Below are 22,495 nucleotides of genomic sequence, written 5' to 3' on the forward strand. Positions count from 1 at the left end.
TCCAGAAATATAAAATTTTCTTTTGAGTCGACAGTACAGATGTGAAAGAAGCATATGAAATAAATCAAGTTATATTCTTCTCAAGGGCAGGAGAGAAAAATCAGTATTTTCTGACTAGTACACCTTATCGCACTTTGAGATGGTCTTGTAATGCCAAAGACCAAATATCCTTCCCCTTTTAAAAAAGGAATATAGCGAGATATGCCACACTACTCAAAGTGTGAGGGAGCAGAGGATCAGGCCTACAAGGTTCAGAGGAATGACAAGCTAGACCTTAGATCATCTGTCTTTTAAAGGCATAGATCACTTTTTTCTTTTCTTGCTGCCTTGTCTACATTGCAGAGGAGAGTTTTTGGCTTTCTATTAGTCAAATTTGTACTGCACAACTGTGCAAGTGAGGGCAGCTATTTACCCTCATGCACATACTGAACAATGTAATGCAAGATTGTTATAACAACCCTGTAGGAAATTATTCTTTCCCAGCTGTTGGTTCACATGACTATGGGGGAACTTACAGCCATTTAGTCAGGTATTCAACATCCTGCCCTCTCCCCACCCCAAACTAAGAGTTACAGAAGTTGACAAATTATCTTTTATGTCTTTTATAATTAAAGGTTACACTAAGGGGATATGACTAAGGACCATAGTTCCCCGCCCTCTACTAAAAATGAACTCCTTTTTTCCTATACTTAACTTAGAGTGGCACTTCCTTACGGCTCCCTCTCTTCCTTGGCTGGTTCATTGAGGGGTTTCCCTCGTTTGAATCTACTCTAGCTACTACTCGTTTCAATCTACTCTAGCTACTACTACTTATTACATAATGATTGCCTTCCCCCTTATATTTTTGTAATGGTATTTGTAACTAAAGAAGATGACACCACAGCTGAGCAGAAAAAGGTAATTCAGTTTCATAGAGGAATTTAGATTTTTTTTCAAAATTTGATTTCACTGTTTCAGAACAAAAATGAAACATTTTGCAATTCTCCATGAAGGGAAATGGACCCCTGGCTTTGGCATAGTCTGCATGATGGGCTGCCCCAGAGCCATGGGCGCAGGAAGTTGGGTGCCAGAGCGCCTTCTAGGGCTGGCAGGCTGCTCAGGCATCATGAACCTGGAAGCCTTGGGAACCCAGGCTGCCAAGGAGCCACAGACTTGGGTGCCGGGACTTCCATGGCTTTCAGCTCCCTGGCAGTGGAGCAAAGTAGGTGATCTGGGAGGAAACCAGCCATGATTCCAAAGCAAAGTCATTGTAATCGAACTGCCTCCATCAAACATTTCTATTTAGATGAACTGGCAAAAAATATTCTGTCTGAATTTTCCCACCAACTTTAAATGACACCATCATTTAAGTGTAGGCCATATCAAGGACAATAATGTTGAAACAAATGTGAAAAGCTTTTGAAACTTCTAAGTTTAAATATAAATTTGAAAACAAGACATGAAAACACTCTTTAAAGTTAAGGTCCAGAATTGGATCTTAATCTAAACTACCCCAGAACTTTCGGGAAATTCAGATTAGTTCTGATTTGATGTTCAGTCCATTATATGCACTAGACCTGAATCATGATGTTTATATCAACATGCATATCTAGATCATAAATTTCCTTAGAAGTGTTCAGGTGTGAGGTTCTGGTTTGAGTCCATCTCTGCTATATCCTTTTCGTCCTTGCCTTCTCCTTTTCCCATTCATTAGGGTTAGTGGCTCTTGTTCTTCAGCTCCAAGCATTTTTGTTAAGTGCATCTTCAAGCTGACACCATCCTTCTTCATATCATCTCAAACCATCCTTTCCTAGGTCTTCCTCATGGTCTTTGCCCTGTGACTGCTAGTCCTTGTGCTCCCTGGCCGGCATATTCCACATCTCATCCTCTCATGAGCCTGCCATCTGAGTGGATACTCTCAGCTTTTCTGCGATCGGGGCTACCTGTATCAGGGATCATACCATTTTATTGCATAGCCTATCAGCTCTCATCTTACTCAGAATCTACCTAAGTTTTCTCATTTCAGCAGTATGAAGTAGTTCTTTTCTCTTTGTTCTGACCCACAGATCTTTGGCCTAATCATGATCTTTTCAATTTGCTCTTTAGGATACGTGGGCATATTCTTATCATAGAGAATTCCTATCAACTCCCTCCATTTACACCAGCCACTCTTCATGTGGCTCCTAACATTCACATCCATGTTCCCCTTATGGTTAAACACTGAAACAAGGTGTCAAAGTTCAGGGCAGCTGTACCTGTATTTCCCCTTAGTGGTCCAGCAAGGCACATACTATCAGGCTTCCAGCCCCCTAGACTTTGCCTTCACAAGGGGAGAGCCACCTGTTTCTCCCTCCTGATCAGGTATTTCCAGGCTCAACAGTTCCCTGACTTCACTGTTATTCCCAGCAGGCTTGCTTTGCTTCTCCCCTCAGAGACCATAAACAGTGTCGTTGCCCCAGTTATAAGTTACCACAGTGTTCTTCCTAAACAAGCATACTTTATTCTTAAGGTAAAAGCACTACAGAGATAACATTAACAATAAAAGAACCTACACACATGCTAATAAGCTTGCCAGAGATCACCCCCAACTCCATAAGGGCTCTGGCTGAAGTCAGTTATTCCAAGACTTTCCTAAGGATTGGGGTTTTCCATGAGTCCTGTCCATTTTCTTGATCAAAACAAAGGCCCTGAGTCAGCTTAAACTCAGCCTATGTATTCAAAAATTCTTTCTTTGTCAGTTGGTTCCAAGAGAATCCAGTCTGAACCTTTGAAGAGACAATGACTACGTAATGAGCCAGACAATGGGTCCTCTCCGCTGTATGAAGCTTCAAAAGGCTGATAACCAGATGAAGTATATTAGCAAGCCCCCTCCTCTAAGAGAATTTACCTACAATTTCACAACAACATACAAACAATTACATTTTTAATACAATGAACCCAAAAGGAATTAAATTTAATTCAATAGATTTGTCCAGGAAATTGCCATATGTCAAAAACTATTTAAAGTGTTGCATAGTCTTTAACTCTACACCATCCAGTTTTACTGGCTTCTCATAGTCCCTTCCAATGAAGCGCTGCATGTATTCTGTCTTTTATGTTTGTTTGTTTGGCTAATTCGTAAGCCACTTTCTTCTAATGCAGCTCTCTCTAGTTCTAGGTCCCTTTCCAGTTTATATTTATCTTCCTGCGTGTCATCAACAAAACATGCTCCATGGAGCCTCTCTACTAATCTCCTGTGTCCTGGTGCTCATTTACAATCACATATAGGAATGGGCTTTGGGCTGATCCTTCGTGTAGACCTATCCTTTCTGTAGTTGCAACTGCTTCTTGCTACTGTTGTGCTACCCTTGTACATGCCCATGATAGTCTGAGCATGTGTCTCTGGCAGATTGCATAACCTCATGCTTTACTATAACAGCTCTCTAGGAATCCTTTCTGAAGGGTTAAAATCCATGTGCTGTTTACATAACCACCTGGTATATGGATTGTGTCAGCTCTATAACAGGCCCAAAGTTTGGTCAAAAGGTCAAAGGCCTAGCAAATAGTAATTAGCTAAAAACGCAAAATACAAAAAAAAAACACGTTGCTTTGCTAAAATAAGCCTAGTGAGCAAACTGCCAAATGTTAAAGCTAAGTACTAAATAATTGTGTCTTATGCAAAGTTGCAAATAAAACAAAAAAGCCCTGGTTCTGTTGTGTTACTTTCTTTTGTGTAAAAAAAAAAAAAAAAATGTTCTTCCCACACATCCAACCTTAAGTTTATAAAAAGGTTAAAACATGTCAGTATAAAATATGGCGTCCTCCCTTTCCCAAAAACCAATGCCTGCCTTAAAACAAACAAACAAAAAAACCAACTCAATCTTTGTCATACTTTCACTGTTTCTTTGCTTTAACCCCTAAAAATGTACCCTGTTAAACAATCGAAAAATTTGCTTCATTCCTATAAACCCCAAATCAAAATTCCACATATATATGTTATACTAATACATTTTATTAAAGTACTAATTAAATGTTAACTTGTTAACTTAAAACTATGGGCAAAAACATTATGTAATCTTTTTAACCATTGGCCACTGTGCTATCTTGTCTTGCTGCTAAACGTCTCCGGGGGTGTAAAACTGCCTACCCCGTCACTTTCCCCCGCCCATGGAAAATCCATATATTCCATTGTAATCAATTAATTAACAGTGTCTGAGCCTAATAAGCAACGTAACACTCAGTCAGTGCTGTACTTAATAAGAAAAGGAGTACTTGTGGCACCTTAGAGACTAACCAATTTATTTGAGCATGAGCTTTCGTGAGCTACAGCTCACTTCATCGGATGCACTTGCTTGCACTTGCTGTAGCTCACGAAAGCTCATGCTCAAAAAAGTGCATCCGATGAAGTGAGCTGTAGCTCACGAAAGCTCATGCTCAAATAAATTGGTTAGTCTCTAAGGTGCCACAAGTACTCCTTTTCTTTTTGCGAATACAGACTAACACGGCTGTTACTCTGAAACCTGTACTTAATAAGGTTGCTGTGCTTAACTCTACACGGTGTAAATTTATGTTCCTTCACTGTCTAAGTCTTCTCTAAATCCACCAAAACTAGGAGTTTCTCCTGGTACTTTTCCAGCAATATTTGGGGAGCAGACACTGCATCTATTGTTGACCTGTCTGGCATAAAGCCAAATGGGCTGTCACTTACTTGATCCTCCAATTCCATCCAAAGTCTTTTCTTGATCATTCTTTCTAGACAGTTCATCATGTGACTCGTTAGCTTGATGGGTCAGTAATTACTACATTCTTGTACATCTCCTTTGTGCTTGAAGATGGGGACCAATGTGCTCTTCCACCACTCATCCAGCATTTTTCCAGTACTGTCAGGATTCTGAGGAAAGGTAGGCAGGATTAGTATCAGGAGCTTGGGAGCTAGGAACTGAAGCCAACAGACATAGAAAGCGTCCAAATCAGAGACAGAGTTAGGAAGCAGGCTAAGGGTCAATATCAGATACTGGGAATTCAGAACAGAGAAGCAAGGCAGTGGTGGCAGCTAGCTAGAGATCCGTGTTGTTCCTTGGACACTTTCTGGTATGCTGCATGGTCTTATAGAGGATCAGTGATTAAATCGGGGATCACTAAGGCAACTGTCAATTAGATCACGCAAGAGGTTAGCTTTGTGTGGTGTGTAACCTCTGTGGATTGCGGGTCACGGAGTGGCCAGGTTACAGCTGTCAACAGGTGGAAATGCTGGTTGCCTGGCAGCTCTGAGATCCCAGGTTCAAGTCCTGCTGATCCTTACAAATATGGAGAGTTTGTCGTCATCACCATTCCCTCATGACCTAATGCTTTATAAGCCTCAGCTGGTACACTGTCCAATCCCACTGCTTTTCCCCACATCATGTGAGGTTGTTGCTTGCACATATTTCCTTCAACTGTTTCTTCACTTCCTCTTCATTAATCTGTTTCAGAGTAACAGCCGTGTTAGTCTGTATTCGCAAAAAGAAAAGGAGTACTTGTGGCACCTTAGAGACTAACCAATTTATTAGAGCATAAGCTTTCGTGAGCTACAGCTCACTTCCTCAGATGCATATCGTGGAAACTGCAGCAGACTTTATATATACACAGAGAATATGAAACAATACCTCCTCCCACCCCACTGTCCTGCTGGTAATAGCTTATCTAAAGTGATCATCAGGTGGGCCATTTCCAGCACAAATCCAGGTTTTCTCACCCTCCACCCCCCCCCACAAATTCACTCTCCTGCTGGTGATAGCCCATCCAAAGTGACAACTCTTTACACAATGTGCATAACAATCAACTTGGGCTATTTCCTGCACAAATCCAGGTTTTCTCACATCCCCCCCACCCCCATACACACACAAACTCACTCTCCTGCTGGTAATAGCTCATCCAAACTGACCACTCTTCAAGTTTAAATCCAAGTTAAACCAGAACATCTGGGGGGGGGGATTAGGAAAAAACAAGAGGAAACAGGCTACCTTGCATAATGACTTAGCCACTCCCAGTCTCTATTTAAGCCTAAATTAATAGTATCCAATTTGCAAATGAATTCCAATTCAGCAGTTTCTCGCTGGAGTCTGGATTTGAAGTTTTTTTGTTTTAAGATAGCGACCTTCATGTCTGTGATTGCGTGACCAGAGAGATTGAAGTGTTCTCCGACTGGTTTATGAATGTTATAATTCTTGACATCTGATTTGTGTCCATTTATTCTTTTACGTAGAGACTGTCCAGTTTGACCAATGTACATGGCAGAGGGGCATTGCTGGCACATGATGGCATATATCACATTGGTGGATGTGCAGGTGAACGATCCTCTGATAGTGTGGCTGATGTTATTAGGCCCTGTGATGGTGTCCCCTGAATAGATATGTGGGCACAATTGGCAACAGGCTTTGTTGCAAGGATAAGTTCCTGGGTTAGTGGTTCTGTTGTGTGGTATGTGGTTGTTGGTGAGTATTTGCTTCAGGTTGCGGGGCTGTCTACAGAACCTTGTGCACTTTCTGTAATAAGTTTCCCCCAAACCTTGTTGGTATCTTAGTAATTGACTTGGTCATTGTGCATCTTCTATAGGACCTCATCCTTGCATCTCAGACTAACTTCTCTAGCCATGCTTCTCTGCCATTTTATCCTTTGTTCGACAACTTTTCTTTTGCCCCCCCCCCCACTAGACTTTTCATCTTTATATCCATTACAAGCAATCTATGTTGGTCTGCAATCTGCTTTCCTAAGGTCACTTTACAGTTTCTCCTGTTTTGTTTAAATTTCTTCCTATTGTTAGAAAATAATTGATCTGGGACTTGTTGCTGTTGCTCTTTATATAATTAAATTAAATATACTTCTCTCTCTATACGAAGTACATATTGGTAACAATGAGCTCTGGCTAACGCAAAGATATCCTCATCAGCTTCATTTCTGGTTCCAAAGCTTTGTCCTCTATGACAATCATCGCAGACCTGTATTTTCCCACATGTCTCTGAGATCTGCTCTATGATTATTCCTGTTCCATTCCTCCTCACTATATCGTTGTCTACTGTGCCAAATTTGAACCTTCTCTATGATGTCACATAACAGAGACCGGTAACTATTTCATTTTGTACAGGGAAAGGTGAGCATGGAAAGCCGTATCCTCTAACAGAGGAAGACCGTGACGATTCTGCTTATAGGGAGAATGGCTTCAACATACTTGTTAGTAACAACATAGCCCTGGAACGATCGCTACCAGACATTCGACATCCCAAGTAAGTAAACTATATTTGATCAAATATTTCACTCTATGTATTCACCTGTTGTGCCTTTCTGGTGAAGTACCTCGCAGCCTAACAGGAAATGTGACTGTAGCTGTGGTGCTGTGTGATGAAGGTATTTTGTCCAAGTTGGCCAAAAGTAGATATATAACTATTTGCTGGAGTTAAATGTACAAGCAGTGCAGTAGTTTGGCAGCCTTATGTTGAGGGGGTGAGAGTTTTCTGGTTTGTGGATTTTATGGGGTTTTGTTCGAATCTGATTTGATCTCACAATAAATACTGTAAGCTGGATCTTGGTGAATCCTGCAAACAATTTGTGAATATTAACTTGTATTTTTAAACAAGTTTTCACTGTGTTTGTGCCCATATCCCATTTTCCTGAATATTCTAGTTGTGTTCCATGGCAGAAATGTCTGCCGAAACTATAAGTTTTAAGTGAGTAGTTGATATTCTGAATATTCAGTAACTCATGAGCTTGTTTGATTATGTTCACTAGGAACCTGATTCTAATAGTTTTATTCTGTATGTTTTTAAACAAATAATGCAGAATATTCAGAGTGTGAAATTTGAACTCAAACACATTTAATTGTGCTAGAAACCTGATTCTGTTTGTTCCTGTCATCTAGTCAGGGAACAGAAATGTACTCATGTAACCAATCCAAATCAATCAAGACAATTCAAATTTCAAATGCTGACTCTTCACAACAAATGGTTTACAATCTACACTACAAGAAATATTTGAAGAAAATAGTGAATCATTTAGAAAAAATAATAAATTTAAAATCAAAATCCTCTGATAATTTCTGATCAGAAAGAGGCAAGAATTGTAAAATATGTTTTCAATTCATCTAAAAAGCTTGCTTTAAGATAAATTAGCATATCTTTGAAATAATAATGCATCTGTATATATTTTTTAATGATTCTCCAGGACTTCATTTTTGATCAGACTGCTCTTCTATTTACAGAATGATTTCCCCCTGAGTTATCAGGCAGTATTTTATTAGACAGAGATAAATGTCATAGTATGTTAGAGCCTCCTGCTGCTATTGTTAAATGAGAGTTTGAAAAATCCTAGCAAATCTTTAGTGGGGAAGGGTGACAAGTCATATTGCTTCTGGTATACAGTATTTTGGCAACTGCTTTTTTTAGAGAAGTTTTATTTATGAAAACTTCAGTCTCTGAATATGGTCTCCTGACCTTCCCAACAGCAGAAGTAATGAGAGACTGTGGTAGGAAAAAGTTGATGCAACCAGCAACAAGTAAGGATACTATGTAAGGGGAAAAGTTCAGAACAAGAATAGATGACTAACTAAACTTTTAACCTGTAGTGGACCCTCACTCTTCAGTGGGGAGGGAGGCCACTCCATCTCTCTCCAGCAGGCAACAGAAGTCTGGCTTGGGCCCTGCTGGTCAGGGCCGAGCAAAAAGCTATAGTTTTCAGTCTCCTGGCTGGTGCAAAGTGTTAAGTCTGGGGCTCTGGCCTGATTCTGGGGTAGAGCAACAAGCAGTCTTAGCTCTGAGCCTCCTGACTAGGGCTGACAGCAAACACAGTCTGGGCTCTGGCCCTCTGGGTTTAGCCTTAGCCAGGAGACTCTAGGCTTATATTTACACTACAGACCTTACAGCAGCACAGCTATTCCAGCTGGAGAGAGCTCTCCCGCTGGTATAATTAAACCACCTCCAACAAGTGGCGGTAGTTATGTTGGTAGGAGACGCTGCCCACACCGATGCTTTTGTCAGTCAACTTGTGGTTTTTTTCATACCCCTGACCGAAAAAAAGGCAGACAGCAATCTACAGTCTAGGGCTCTGGCCCTCTGGACGGGGCAGAGAAATAAAGAGTCTTTAGATTCGAGCCTCCTGGCTAAGGAAGACAGCAGTCGACAGTCTAGAGCCCACAGCCTCCTGGCTGGGGCAACCAACCATCAGGGTACAGCCTTCCGGGTGAAGGGTGAGTGTGTTGCCAATCCTCAAGTGTGGAATACCAGAAAAGGGGATAGGGAGACCACGGCACAGCTTACTCCACCAGATCCCAGCCCAGGACCCTATTATTGGTGGATGGTGCTGCCACTGCGTCAGCAGGAAAACTGAAATCTGCTGCTTGGTTTCTCAGCAGCACAACCTGACCGAAGTCTTGTTCCCCTGGTCTACTTCCTACCTCACTTAGTCGGTGTTCCTCCATTGAGCTGGGGCTTTGTCTCATCGCCTCACCATTGGGCAGTGGCAACTTCAGCCACTTTCTGGGGTCCTTTGACTCTTCACTCAGTAGGGCACTGGTCTGCTTGGCTGCTGGACCAGGGTCCCACAGAAGGCTCGGCTCTCTAGAAGAGACATCCATCTCCTTCTGTGGTGCAGCCACAACTGAGCTGCAAGACACACTTTTTATACTTGCTGTCCTGCCCTGGTACTTCTGGTGGGGGTTTGGCTCCACCTATCGGGGGAGGGTAGTGGTACCTCGCTCTCAAGTCCAGAGGGAGGCCACTCTGCTTCACTACAACCCCTAAAAGGTCCTATTCCCACTTTTTTGCAGTGATTTACCTCTGGCAGCTTATTGGCTCACTTTTGGCTGGGTGGAAAGAAAATATCAGAAAAGTAAATAACTGTTTCCTTTTCCTTAGAAAGAAAAGGAGTACTTGTGGCACCTTAGAGACTAACCAATTTATTTGAGCATGAGCTTTCGTGAGCTACAGCTAAAGTCTGCTGCAGTTTCCACGGTATGCATCCGATGAAGTGAGCTGTAGCTCACGAAAGCTCATGCTCAGATAAATTGGTTAGTCTCTAAGGTGCCACAAGTACTCCTTTTCTTTTTGCGAATACAGACTAACACGGCTGTTACTCTGAAACCTTTCCTTAGAAAGTTTATCACTTACAACTCACTATTAGGACACTATTTCTCACATTTTAAACAGAACTCTCTAATAAAATAAATCTTTAAAACGGACCACTTCTATACATTCAGGCATCACCTCTGACAGCTGTCAGTACATCATATATTTGTGCCTGATTTGGTTTTGCATCCATCTGAAAGATCATAAGCAACTTGCACCAGGGAACCTCTTACTTAATTGCAAAGAATCAAACACATCAATGGTGATAAATATTAGATCTAATAGAAACCTTCAAATGCTGATTTTTTTTGACAAAAAAGGCACATTTTTCAACCAGCTCTAATAATATTGACAAGTACTGTGAATATGGGGGAAAACCCAAAAACATACTTAAAAACTAAAGTGTGTGATATTTTTTCCCATGTTGTCTTCCACTTGCAATTGCTAAAAATTTTCCCTTCATCCCTGTTTGATGGCAGCCTCAAACTCCCCCTCTGTTTTTCCTTTCTCCATCAGCTACCTCTTCAACATGGAATCATTTCTGGTTTTCATGCCAGGAAGTCTTTACCTCAATCTATTGCTTTCCTTTCTCCCTACACTTCTTTAGTAACTCTTATACCCAGGCTGGGGGAAAGAGGCGGGTTCCCTGCCAGACAGACTAGCTCTGTCCAGGAGTCCTGACTCTGCCCTTACTTCACCACCTCATGATGCATCATACCCAAGTAAAATGGTCAGTTTTGAAGGTGTATAAACTCCTCAGGACAGGTGTGCATCATATGAGGTAATCATCTATTTTGAAATGTTCAGAGAACTGAATGGAATTAATAACGCTGGATGGGAAATGGTGGGGGTGGGAGGTGAGGGGAAATCTCGAAAACTGAGAATTTTTTTGTAACATTCTTGAAATTCAAAAACAAAGAGAGACTATATAAATGCCAACATAATCGGGTAAATAAAGAATTTCAAAATGTACGGAGGAGGAATTAACCCAAGGAGAATCCCCAAAAGAATGTATTTTGTTGTTGTTGTTTTCCTATCTAAATACCATATTGTATGAATTTATTTTAAAAAACAAACAGTGTCCTTGTAGGACTGTATATTAATTTCCATATCCCAATGTTGATTTCCATAGGATGAATGCAAAGAACTAACCCTTTTTTCCTAAACTGTATGTTTTAAAAAAATTTGTTTATGCCTTGTGGCTGGCAAAATTATCCCCAGGTTGCCTGAAATTGTCTTCAGCAATTCCCCCTGACCAAGAATGTTTCCAGTAAGAAGGAATTTAAATGCATAATTGCACAGCATCAAAGTCCCATTAAACTACATTGTTGGCATGATAAATATGCTCATAAAGAAATCTCCTCTCCACAACAGAATATCTTAATTTGTGTTGGTGTTCAAAAGAGTGTGAATGGAAACAATGCAGAAAATCGTAAGAGACAAAAGGAAGATAAAGTGTCCATTTCCCTGTTTTTGCCAGTATATCTGGTAGTAATTTGTTTTTTACCCACAACTAGTCACATGGGGCACAGCATTTCTCAGAATCTCCCCAGAAGCAAGGCATTGTCAGCAGTGACTTAGTAGGAACCAGTCAGCACTATAGTGACCGCTTTCTTTTTCTTAGTAAGTGACTTTCACCCCGTCAAGGTTCCTTCCCCACTCTGAACTGTAGGGTACAGATGTGGGGACCTGCATGAAAACCTCCAAAGCTTACTTTTACCAGCTTAGGTTAAAACTTCCAAGGGCAAAAGGTAAAATAGTTTGTACCTTGGGGACTTTCGCTGCCACCACCAAACGTCTAACCGGGTTTCTGGGAAAGAGTGGTTTGGAAACATCTTTCCCCCCCAAATCCTGCCAACCTTTGCACCCCACTTCCTGGGGAAGGTTTGGTAAAAATCCTCACCAATTTGCATAGGTGACCACAGACCCAAACCCTTGGATCTTAAGAACAATGAAAAAGCATTCAGTTTTGAAAAGAAGAATTTTAATAGAAGTAAAAAAGAATCACCTCTGTAAAATCAGGATGGTAAATACCTTAAAGGGTAATTAGATTCAAAGCATAGAGAATCCCTCTAGGCAAAACCTTAAGTTACAAAAAGACACAAAGACAGAAATATCCTTTCCTTTCAGCACAGCTTAATTTCTCAGCCATTTAAAGAAATCATAATCTAACACATATCTAGCTAGATTACTTACTAAATTCTAAGACTCCAGTCCTGTTCTGTCCCCGGCAAAAGCATCACCCAGACAGACCCAGACCCTTTGTTTTTTTCCCCCTTCCAGCTTTGAAAGTATCTTGTCTCCTCATTGGTCACTGTGGTCAGGTGCCAGCGAGGTTATCCTAGCTTCTTAACCCTTTACAGGTGAAAGGGTTTTTCCTCTGGCCAGGAGGGATTTTAAAGGTGTTCACCCTTCCCTTTATATTTATGACAACCCCAACTAGCTCATTTGGAAAACCACAGTCCTCAGGCACCCAAATCATTCTCCTGTTCTGATTCAACCAGATTATTATACTATTCAGTGTAGCCCTGTACAATTGATTAGGCTTGGTAATATCTGTATGACTTGATTTGCAAAAGCAAACAAGGCTTAACTCTGCCAACCTTACTCATGTTATGTAGTACTGTGAGTGTGCGGGACTCAACCCTGCAGCGCCTTCTGCTAGTGTCCTGGGAATTAGATCTACTTTCAGCCTTGGAGCGCCCTCTGCAGGCTAGTGTCCCGCTTACGCCAGGCACCCATGTCCCTCCCAGACCTGGTGCCCCTTGTACGCCAGCGTGCTGCCCCCTGTCAGTAACCCCTCACTTGCAGGGTCTCCCCTCCTCAGGGAACCCCCACCCCCTATCCCTACCTCACCTCAGTCATAGGCTACTGCCAGTCACCAGAAAGCCCCCCACGCCCTGGGGCAGACTGCTGTATAAGCTACTCATCACAGGCAAGGTTGGGTTTGGACCTGCTGCCTCTGTCTAACCTTGGGCTGTCCCCTGCAACCCCAGGACCTGTTGGGCCTAATACTAGGCCACAGCCTGGGACTTTCCTGGCTGGAGCTCCCCCAGCTCCTCAGGCCCTTCCCCAGCCCTGCTCCAATCTAGGTACTCTGCTTCGGTCCCTGCAGCCAGGTCCCCCCACCCCTGAAGCTAGAGAGAGTCTCTTGAGTTGCAGCCCCTTTATAGAGTCAGCTGAGGGGGGCGTGGCCACAGCTGAGGCTGCCTCTCAATCAACCCAGCCTAAGGATCCCAGCCCTGGCCCTCTCCAAGGGCTGGCTTTTAACCCCTTTGACCTAGGAGCAGGTGACCACCCTGCTACAAGTACCTTATTACACAAATCGTCCATTGCAGAACTGACTGCCCCAAATAGGACAGAAATGATTTCCTGTGAAACTACTTGTGCAGTAAGGTACATGTGAATTGGGGTGGCAGAATCAGACACTAAAGCTCTAATGTCCACTGCTCAGGCCTTGAAGGCCTGATCCAAAGCTCACTGTAGTAAATGGGAAGACTTCCATTGACTTTAATGGGTCTTGAAGCAGTCCCTGTATGAATGATCTTCCCTTGTGCTTTTAGGTAATAAACAGGGAAGGAACTTGATAACTGGTACCAACCTGTTGTTGTTCAGCACAGTGTATGTTTATAGCATTATACCTGTGATGATATATGATTGCTAAAATAGAAGTTTCAGAGTAGCAACCGTGTTAGTTTGTATCCGAAAAAAGAAAAGGAGGACTTGTGGCACCTTAGAGACTAACCAATTTATTTGAGCATAAGCTTTCGTGAGCTACAGTTCACTTCATCGGATGCATTCAGTGGAAAATACAGTGGGGAGATTTATATACACAGAGAACATGAAACATTGGGTGTTACCATACACACTGTAAATGAGAGTGATGGTAACACCCATTGTTTCATGTTCTCTGTGTATATAAATCTCCCCACTGTATTTTCCACTGAATGCATCTGTCAAGGTTCCTCCCCCACTCTGAACTCTAGGGTACAGATGTGGGGACCTGCATGAAAAACCTCCTAAGCTTATCTTTACCAGCTTAGGTCAAAACTTCCCCAAGGTACAAAATATTACTCCCGTTATCCTTGGACTGGCCGCTACCACCACCAAACTAATACTGGTTACTGGGGAAGAGCTGTTTGGACGCGTCCTTCCCCCCAAAATACCTCCCAAAACCTTGCACCCCACTTCCTGGACAAGGTTTGGTAAAAAGCCTCACCAATTTGCCTAGGTGACTACAGACCCAGACCCTTGGATCTTAAGAACAATGAACAATCCTCCCAACACTTGCACCCCCCCTTTCCTGGGAAATGTTGGATAAAAAGCCTCACCAATTTGCATAGGTGACCACAGACCCAAACCCTTGGATCTGAGAACAATGAAAAAGCATTCAGTGTTTTACAAGAAGACTTTTAATAAAAAATAGAAGTAAATAGAAATAAAGAAATCCCCCCTGTAAAATCAGGATGGTAGATATCTTACAGGGTAATTAGATTCAAAAACATAGAGAACCCCTCTAGGCAAAACCTTAAGTTACAAAAAAGATACACAGACAGAAATAGTTATTCTATTCAGCACAATTCTTTTCTCAGCCATTTAAAGAAATCATAATCTAACACATACCTAGCTAGATTACTTACTAAAAGTTCTAAGACTCCATTCCTGTTCTGTCCCCGGCCAAGACGACTACAGACAGACACAGACCCTTTGTTTCTCTCCCTCCTCCCAGCTTTTGAAAGTATCTTGTCTCCTCATTGGTCATTTTGGTCAGGTGCCAGCGAGGTTACCTTTAGCTTCTTAACCCTTTACAGGTGAGAGGAGCTTTCCCCTGGCCAGGAGGGATTTCAAAGGGGTTTACCCTTCCCTTTATATTTATGACAGCATCCGATGAGGTGAGCTATAGCTCACGAAAGCTTATGCTCAAATAAATTTGTTAGACTCTAAGGTGCCACAAGTCCTCCTTTTCTTTTTAAAATAGAAGTGTTTAACATGGAATGAGCTTGTCTTTTAGAAATTTGAAAACTGTATTTCATCCCCATTGCCAGCTATTTTATTATATTTGAGAAATGTAAGTAATATGCTTGTTTACAAATAGATTTACTTGTGTAAACTAAAACTCTATGCCAAGTAAACATAGTTCTTATACCTAGTAATAAGTTACATGCTACAATTTGACAGCAAGTTTCCTAAAAATATATACCATGTTGGCCTGTTTTGTCAGATCTCACAAATTAAGCAGATTTGGGTGTGGTCATCCAGGGGCTGGGAGATTAATGGAAGGCTTGTCCACACAGGGAAGTTTACTGACAGAACCATAGTAGTATAATTATACCTCTATAGTTATAAATGTGCAGCTCCCTGTGTGTACAACCTTTTCTGGATTAGTTTATTCTGCTTTCAAAGTGATATTCTGGTCTCTCTCCAGTTTAGCATAAATGTCTCCACACACGGAGCTGGAAAACTATAACTACGGACATATAATTATAGAATATGGTTATGCCAGTAAATGTTGTCTTGCAAACAAGCCCTAACTCTGTGTGTGGCAATAAGTGGTGATTAAATAGGTAGAACTCTTCCTTGAGAATGGCTGCTGTGCCAGTGACCCACTTTGTGCACAGGGGCATTGCGTTCTCTTCAGAGCTAAAAAAAAAGCAGTGTCCTTGTGGAAATTCCTGAAGAGTTCATGAGACTATGGTGTCTGGTCTTGTAGTGAGGTGGTCTGGTTCCCCGCCACCCCGGAGAGGGATGAGCCTCTCTGGATGCCAAAGTGGGCGGAGCCAGCGAACCCTGCACCTGCCCCTCAGAGGTCAAGGCGCAGGACCGGAAGTATAAAAGCCCGACCCCAGAGCTCAGTTGAAACATAGCCACCGGAGAGGCCAGACACATGTGGCGGAGCTCCCAGCCACGAGACCACGGTGACTGGCGGCCAACCCGAGGATTGGCCAGATCAGCCAATGCCTGATGCTAGCCCGAGCCCAGAGATGCTGCCAAGCTTGCTGTTCGTCAGTTACCCTGAGGGCCGCCAAGCCAACTGAGCGCCAGTTACCCCGAGGAGCCCATGGTGTGTGACCCCATAGAGGATGCCAGCCGGCCGGACCCAGGTACCTCTGGAGGGGGAGGTAGGAAGTAGCCCGGGGGCAGCTGACCATAGTCAGGCTGCAACACTGCCAGAGCCAATGTCAGTGTGTTGCAGCCAGGAACACAGCAGTGGGTCTTCTGCCGCTGCTAGGGCCCTGGGCTGGGATGCAGTGGAGTGCATGGGCCTGCGTCCCCCCGCCACCCATCTCGCAGGTGGCAGTCTCCCCCTCTCCCAGGCCATTTGGAGCCAGGAGCCTGGGTTTGCTATTGAACTCTTTGCTCAGCCCCTGTCTGAGGGCCTTGAGCTACTGAGTGATTGTTGCCCCGCCCTGACCCTTGCTATTGAACTCTTTGCTCAGGCAGGCTAATTCCCCGACACACCTGACAGAAGTAGTGAGGTGGTCTGGTTCGCCAGAGAGTAATAACCCCAGGCCGGACATGCCTACAGGTCTTTACTGTTTTTATCAGGAATACCAACAGTAAACTCAGACTCATTTCTCTGCTCCAAAGCCTAGCTGACAACTAGAAAATATTCAGAAAAATACTACAAAAATATCTAATATTCACATTGTAACATCATTTTAATCCCTGAAACATCAGACAGCTGTTTCCAGTGTCTGGCTCTTCTTTTCTCTCCATGGGCTAGAACTTCATTTCCAAACCAATTTTGTTCTCACCTCAGTCTGAAAAGACTTATTATCATTGTATTTGCAGATGGTGAGGGAGGGGTTAGTTTGTAACAGCCATGATGGAATGGTCTTCACTTTTGTGCTTTTAGCAGGGATACTTCAAGAAGTACACTTAAAAATTAATCCTTTATTATTGCATTAATGGATAGTGAACACTACAATTAAAGTTGAGAAATGTTTTTTGGTTTCTCACATTATCTCCAAAATGTTCCTTTCAACCTGGTAATTTCCATCCTTGGTCTTAGCCCAAAGATGAATTTTTCCTGCTTTAATGATTAAGGTAGATTGTTGCACTATTTGTGAGGTACGCAGATGTCAAAACCCAGGCCCATTTTCCTACTGTAAATTCTTTCCTTTCTCTGTCTCCTATAACTCAGATAAAACTATAGCAATTCAGCTCAAACTTGGCAAAGTCATGTTCTTCCTTGAAGAAAAATCAAGTTAAGCTTGAAGCACAAGGGCTCAGGGCTTATTATAAAAGCTTGGAAATCTGAACTCTCCTGGAGAGGAAAAAAAAAATTTGTATTCCTTTGAGTAACTGTGCACATATACACCTGAAGTGGAATGTATGCGCACCCAATGCACTCAAGTCAGAGGCCTTTGCCACTAGGCTGCCTGCTCCTACCTCCAATCTCGTCATGAGCTGAGCTGAGCCGAGGATATAAAAAGAGGAGTGTCTGCCACCTCCCTCTCAGTTCCTTCTTGCTTGCAATGGTCAGAGTTGGAACTCCCTGTAGCTTTTCCTTCAGTTAACCAACTTTAAACCTTTAGTATATGTAGTTCTCATAATCAGGTAGCATTAGTAGAGTTAGTGATATTTTTAGCTAGTCAGTCTGGATTTTGTCATGGAAAAAATACCCTTAAGCAGCATGCCACTTGCAGGACTGTTATCCCTGTCATGCAGTGTTATGAGAGTTCATGTTCAGTTACTTATCCACCATAATCCTTACATTCCTTTCAGAGTCACTGCTTTCCAAAGTACAGTTTGTCATCCTGTGACTCTCAATTCTTTATTCCTAGATTTATTACTTTACATTTGGCACTGACAAATATACACATGAATCTTAATAGAATAATGCAGATGTTTCAAGCTTCAAACTACATATGAAGGTGTGTTTTAGAATTAATGATAATCTTAACCTGTTCTGCCTATGTGAAAGTTTCTTTTTCAGCAGAAACTAACAAATGTTCTTCTATAGAGAATAACTTAAACTGAAAATGAGAAATGGTGGCCATTTTGAAAGAGGGCATAAGCCTGTGTCCTCAGTCCCCCTGAGAACATCGCCATTTTAAAATAGGGCAATTTGTTGAGTTCTTGAGTCCTGAAGATGTAGATTTTATGCACTGACCTTTGTTGGACAGCTAAACTTTCCATTATGAAAATAACAGCAAAAAGGACCATTAATCATAAACACAAATTTTCAAAACCTATGTGTTGCACTAGATCTACTCAACATGGAGAATATGAGGTACAGAAAAATGTGGACTGTAGGATGGAAGGGCAAACTAGGATGTGTGAATCTAGGGAAATGTATGTAGGTGGAAGAAGCAGTGAGAACTTGGAGCACAGGAGAGAGAAGGAGCTACCCAAGAGTGTATGTCAAGGTTCCTTCTCCACTCTGAACTCTAGGGTACAGATGTGGGGACCTGCATGAAAGACCAGCTTAGGTTAAAAACTTCCTCAAGGTACAAACTTTGCCTTGTCCTTGAACTCTATGGTAAAAGAATCACCTCTGTAAAATCAGGATGGTAAATACCTTACACGGTAATCAGATTCAAAACATAGAGAATCCCTCTAGGCAAAACCTTAAGTTACAAAATGACACAAACAGGAATATATATTCCATTCAGCACAGCTTATTTACCAGCCATTTAAACAAAAGGAAATCTAACGCATTTTTAGCTAGATTACTTACTAACTTAACAGAAGTTCTGAAGAGCATTCCTGACCTGGTCCCAGCAAAAGCATCACACAGACAGACCCTTTCTTCCCCCTGCCCCCTCCAGCTTTGAAAGTAACTTGTCTCCTCATTGGTCATTTTGGTCAGGTGCCAGCGAGGTTATCTTGGCTTCTTAACCCTTTACAGGTGAAAGGGTTTTGTCTCTGGCCAGGAGGGATTATATAGTTCTGTATACAGAAAGGTGATTATCCTTCCCTTTATATTTATGACACGCCCCCCAAATCACAGCTAAGGTGAAACACTGGCTGTGATTTCTTCCTGGAGCTCTTGGAGAAAACATCGTTAATAAGGCACATGCACCTCTAAATATGCTACCAAGCGTATAAAGAATAACAATATTTTCCACATCTCAAGGACGATTTTAACCAGTTGATTCTGGGAAACTTTCACGGGAGAAGAACCAATTTATTTGAGCATAAGCTTTTGTGAGCTACAGCTCACTTTGCTGTAGCTCACGAAAGCTTATGCTCAAATAAATTTGTTAGTCTCTAAGGTGCCACAAGTACTCCTTTTCTTTTTGCAAATACAGACTAACACGGCTGTTACTCTGAAACCTTTCACGGGAGAGTGCATCAGCCACTTCGTTAGAAGCTCCTGAGATGTGTTGGATGTCGAAATCAAAATCTTGGAGAGCTAAACTCCACCGAATAAGTTTCTTCTTATTTCCCCTGGTGGAATGAAGCCACTGTAGCACAGCATGGTCGGTTTGCAAGTGGAAATGCTGTCCCCAAACGTATGTGTGTAGCTTTTCCATAGCGTAGACAATGGCGTAACATTCTTTTTCACTGACTGACCAGTTGCTTTCCCTCTCAGACAGCTTCTTGCTGAGAAACACTACAGGATGGAATTCTCAATCTGGTTCTTTCTGCATTAAAACTGCTCCCACACCACGCTCAGACACATCTGTGGTTACTAGGAATGGTTAGTCAAAGTCTGGGGCCCTTAGCACAGGATCAGACATGAGTGTCGCTTTAAGCTGGTTAAAGGCCTTCTGACACTCTTCGGTCCACTGAAGGCATTTGGCTGTTTCTTTTTGGTTAGGTCTGTCAGTGGGGCGGCGATTTGGCTGTATTGCGGTACAAATCGCCTGTAATATCCGGCCAAGCCTAAGAAGGATTGAACCTGTTTCTTTGACTTTGGGACAGGCCACTTTTGGATAGCATCCACTTTGGCCTGTAGGGGGTTCATCATTCCTTGACCCACCTGGTGTCCAAAGTAAGTCACTCTGTTTAGGCCTATTTGACACTTCTTAGCCTTAACAGTTAGTCCTGCCTCCCTTATGCACTCAAAGACTTTTTTGTAGATGTTCCAGGTGTTCTGCCCAGGAATCCGAAAATATGGCCACATCCTCAAGGTAGGCGACTGCATATTCTCCTAATCCCGCTAGGAGACCATCTACAAGTCTTTGGAAGGTAGCAGGTGCATTCCGCAGCCCGAAAGGGAGCACATTAAATTCATACAGCCTGACATGTGTGGTGAAGGCTGACCTTTCCTTGGTGGATTTATCTAGCAGTACCTGCCAGTACCACTTGGTAAGTCCAAGGTAGAGATGAACGGGGCCCCTCCCAGTTTCTCCAATAGTTCATCTGTGCGTGGCGTTGGATAGTTGTCTGGGCGAGTTACAGCATTTAGCTTATGGGAGTCCACACAAACATATCTCCACATCTAGTTTGGGAACTAGAACCACTGGAGATGCCCATGCACTTTCAGAGGGGCGGATTACCCCCATCTGTAGCATATCCTGGATCTCCCATTCTATAGCAGTTTTAACTTGAGGAGACACCCGGTAAGGTTAGACTTCGATTGGGTGAGCATTACCTCTGTCAATGGAGTGGTATGCCCATTCAGTCAGTCCTGGGGTGGCTGAGAACGTTGGTGCGTAGCTAGTGCACAGCTCCTTGATCTGCTGTTGCTGCATACACCCGAGGGTCATGGAGAGGTTCACCTCTTCCATGCCACCAGCACTTTTCCCTTCATAGTAGACACCTTCAGGCCACTCAGCATCATCTCCTCCCTGGGCTGTAAACTGACAAACCTTTAATTCTCTGGAATAAACGGGCTTTAGAGAATTAATATGGTACACCTTAGGCTTTCGGTTGGAGGTGGGGAATGCTATGAGATAATTAACAGCTCCCAGGCGCTTCTGGACCGTGAATGGCCCTTCCCACGACGCTTCCATTTTATGGGCCTGGAGCGCCTTTAATACAATGACCTGGTCCCCCTACTTTGAAGGAACGCTCTCTGGCATGTTTATCAAACCAGGCTTTTTGCTCTTTTTGAGCATCCTGTAGGTTTTCTTCAGCAAGGGCCAAAGAGGTTCAGAGCGTGTTTTGTAGGTTGTTTACAAAGTCCAGAATGTTAGTTCCTGGAGAAGGTGTAAATCCCTCCCATTGCTGCTTCACCAACTGTAATGGCCCCTTAACCTCACAGCCATATACAAGTTCAAATGGTGAAAACCGTAAACTGGGATGTGGTACAGCTGTGCAGGCAAACAGCAACTGCTGCAACACTAGGTCCCAATCATTGGAGTGTTCATTTATGCATTTTCATATCATGGCCCCAAAGTTCCATTAAACTTCTCCACCATGCCATTTCTTTGGTGGTGGTAAGAAGTGGCAACCAAGTGATTTACCCCATGAGCTTCCCAAAGGTTTTCCATAGTTCCTGCCAGGAAATTAGTTCCTGCATCTGTGAGGATGTCGGAGAGCCAACCTACCCTGGCAAAAATGTCTGTTAGTGCCTGGCAAACACTTTTAGAATAGAATATCAGGGTTGGAAGGGACCTCTGGAAGTCATCTAGTCCAACCCCCTGCTCAAAGCAGGACCGATCCCAATTAAATCATCCCAGCCAGGGCTTTGTCAAGCCTGACCTTAAAAACTTCTAAGGAAGGAGATTCTAACACCTCCCTAGGTATCGCATTCCAGTGTTTCACCACCCTCCTAGTGAAAAAGTTTTTCCTAATATCCAACCTAAACCTCCCCCACTGCAACTTGAGACCATTACTCCTTGTTCTGTCATCTGCTACCACTGAGAACAGTCTAGATCCATCCTCTTTGGAACCCCCTTTCAGGCAGTTGAAAGCAGCTATCAAATCCCCCCTCATTCTTCTCTTCCGTAGACTATCCCCAGTTCCCTCAGCCTCTCCTCATAACTCATGTGTTCCAGTCTCCTAATAATTTTTGTTGCCCTCCGCTGGACTCTTTTCAATTTTTCCACATCCTTCTTGTAGTGTGGGGCCCAAAACTGGACACAGTACTCCAGATGAGGCCTCATCAGTGTCGAATAGAGGGGAACGATCACGTCCCTCGATCTGCTGGCAATGCCCTTACTTATACATCCCAAAATGCCATTGGCCTTCTTGGTAACAAGGGCACACTGTTGACTCATATCCAGCTTCTTGTCCACTGTAATCCCTAGGTCCTTTTCTGCAGAACTGCTGCCGAGCCATTCGGTCCCTAGTCTGTAGCGGTGCATTGGATTCTTTTGTCCTAAGTGCAGGACTCTGCACTTGTCCTTGTTGAACCTCATCAGATTTCTTTTGGCCCAATCCTCCAATTTGTCTAGGTCCCTCTGTATCCTATCCCTACCCTCCAGCGTATCTACCTCTCCTCCCAGTTTAGTGTCCTCTGCAAACTTACTGAGGGTGCAATCCATGCCATCCTCCAGATATTGATGAAGATGAAGATATTGAACAAAACCAGCCCCAGGACCGAC

The 22,495-nt window shown here is 42.9% G+C and overlaps 1 protein-coding gene across 4 annotated transcripts in view; it reads left to right on the forward strand.

Moving 5' to 3' along the window:
• Positions 1–22,495, forward strand: part of GALNTL6 (polypeptide N-acetylgalactosaminyltransferase like 6) — a 935,360-nt gene that overhangs the window by 425,112 nt on the left and 487,753 nt on the right. For all 4 annotated transcript variants that reach the window (XR_012158633.2, XR_013635712.1, XR_013635713.1 and 1 more), the window contains one exon: positions 7,082–7,220. Coding sequence is in view for 1 of the 4 variants with exons in the window: in XM_073341635.2 (XP_073197736.1) it covers positions 7,082–7,220 (139 nt within the window). In the remaining 3 variants the exon portion in view is untranslated. The remainder of the gene's footprint in view (positions 1–7,081; positions 7,221–22,495) is intronic.

The sequence above is a fragment of the Lepidochelys kempii genome, chromosome 4 (genome assembly GCF_965140285.1).
Source record: "Lepidochelys kempii isolate rLepKem1 chromosome 4, rLepKem1.hap1, whole genome shotgun sequence".
In the NCBI taxonomy this organism is placed as follows: Eukaryota; Metazoa; Chordata; order Testudines; family Cheloniidae; genus Lepidochelys; species Lepidochelys kempii.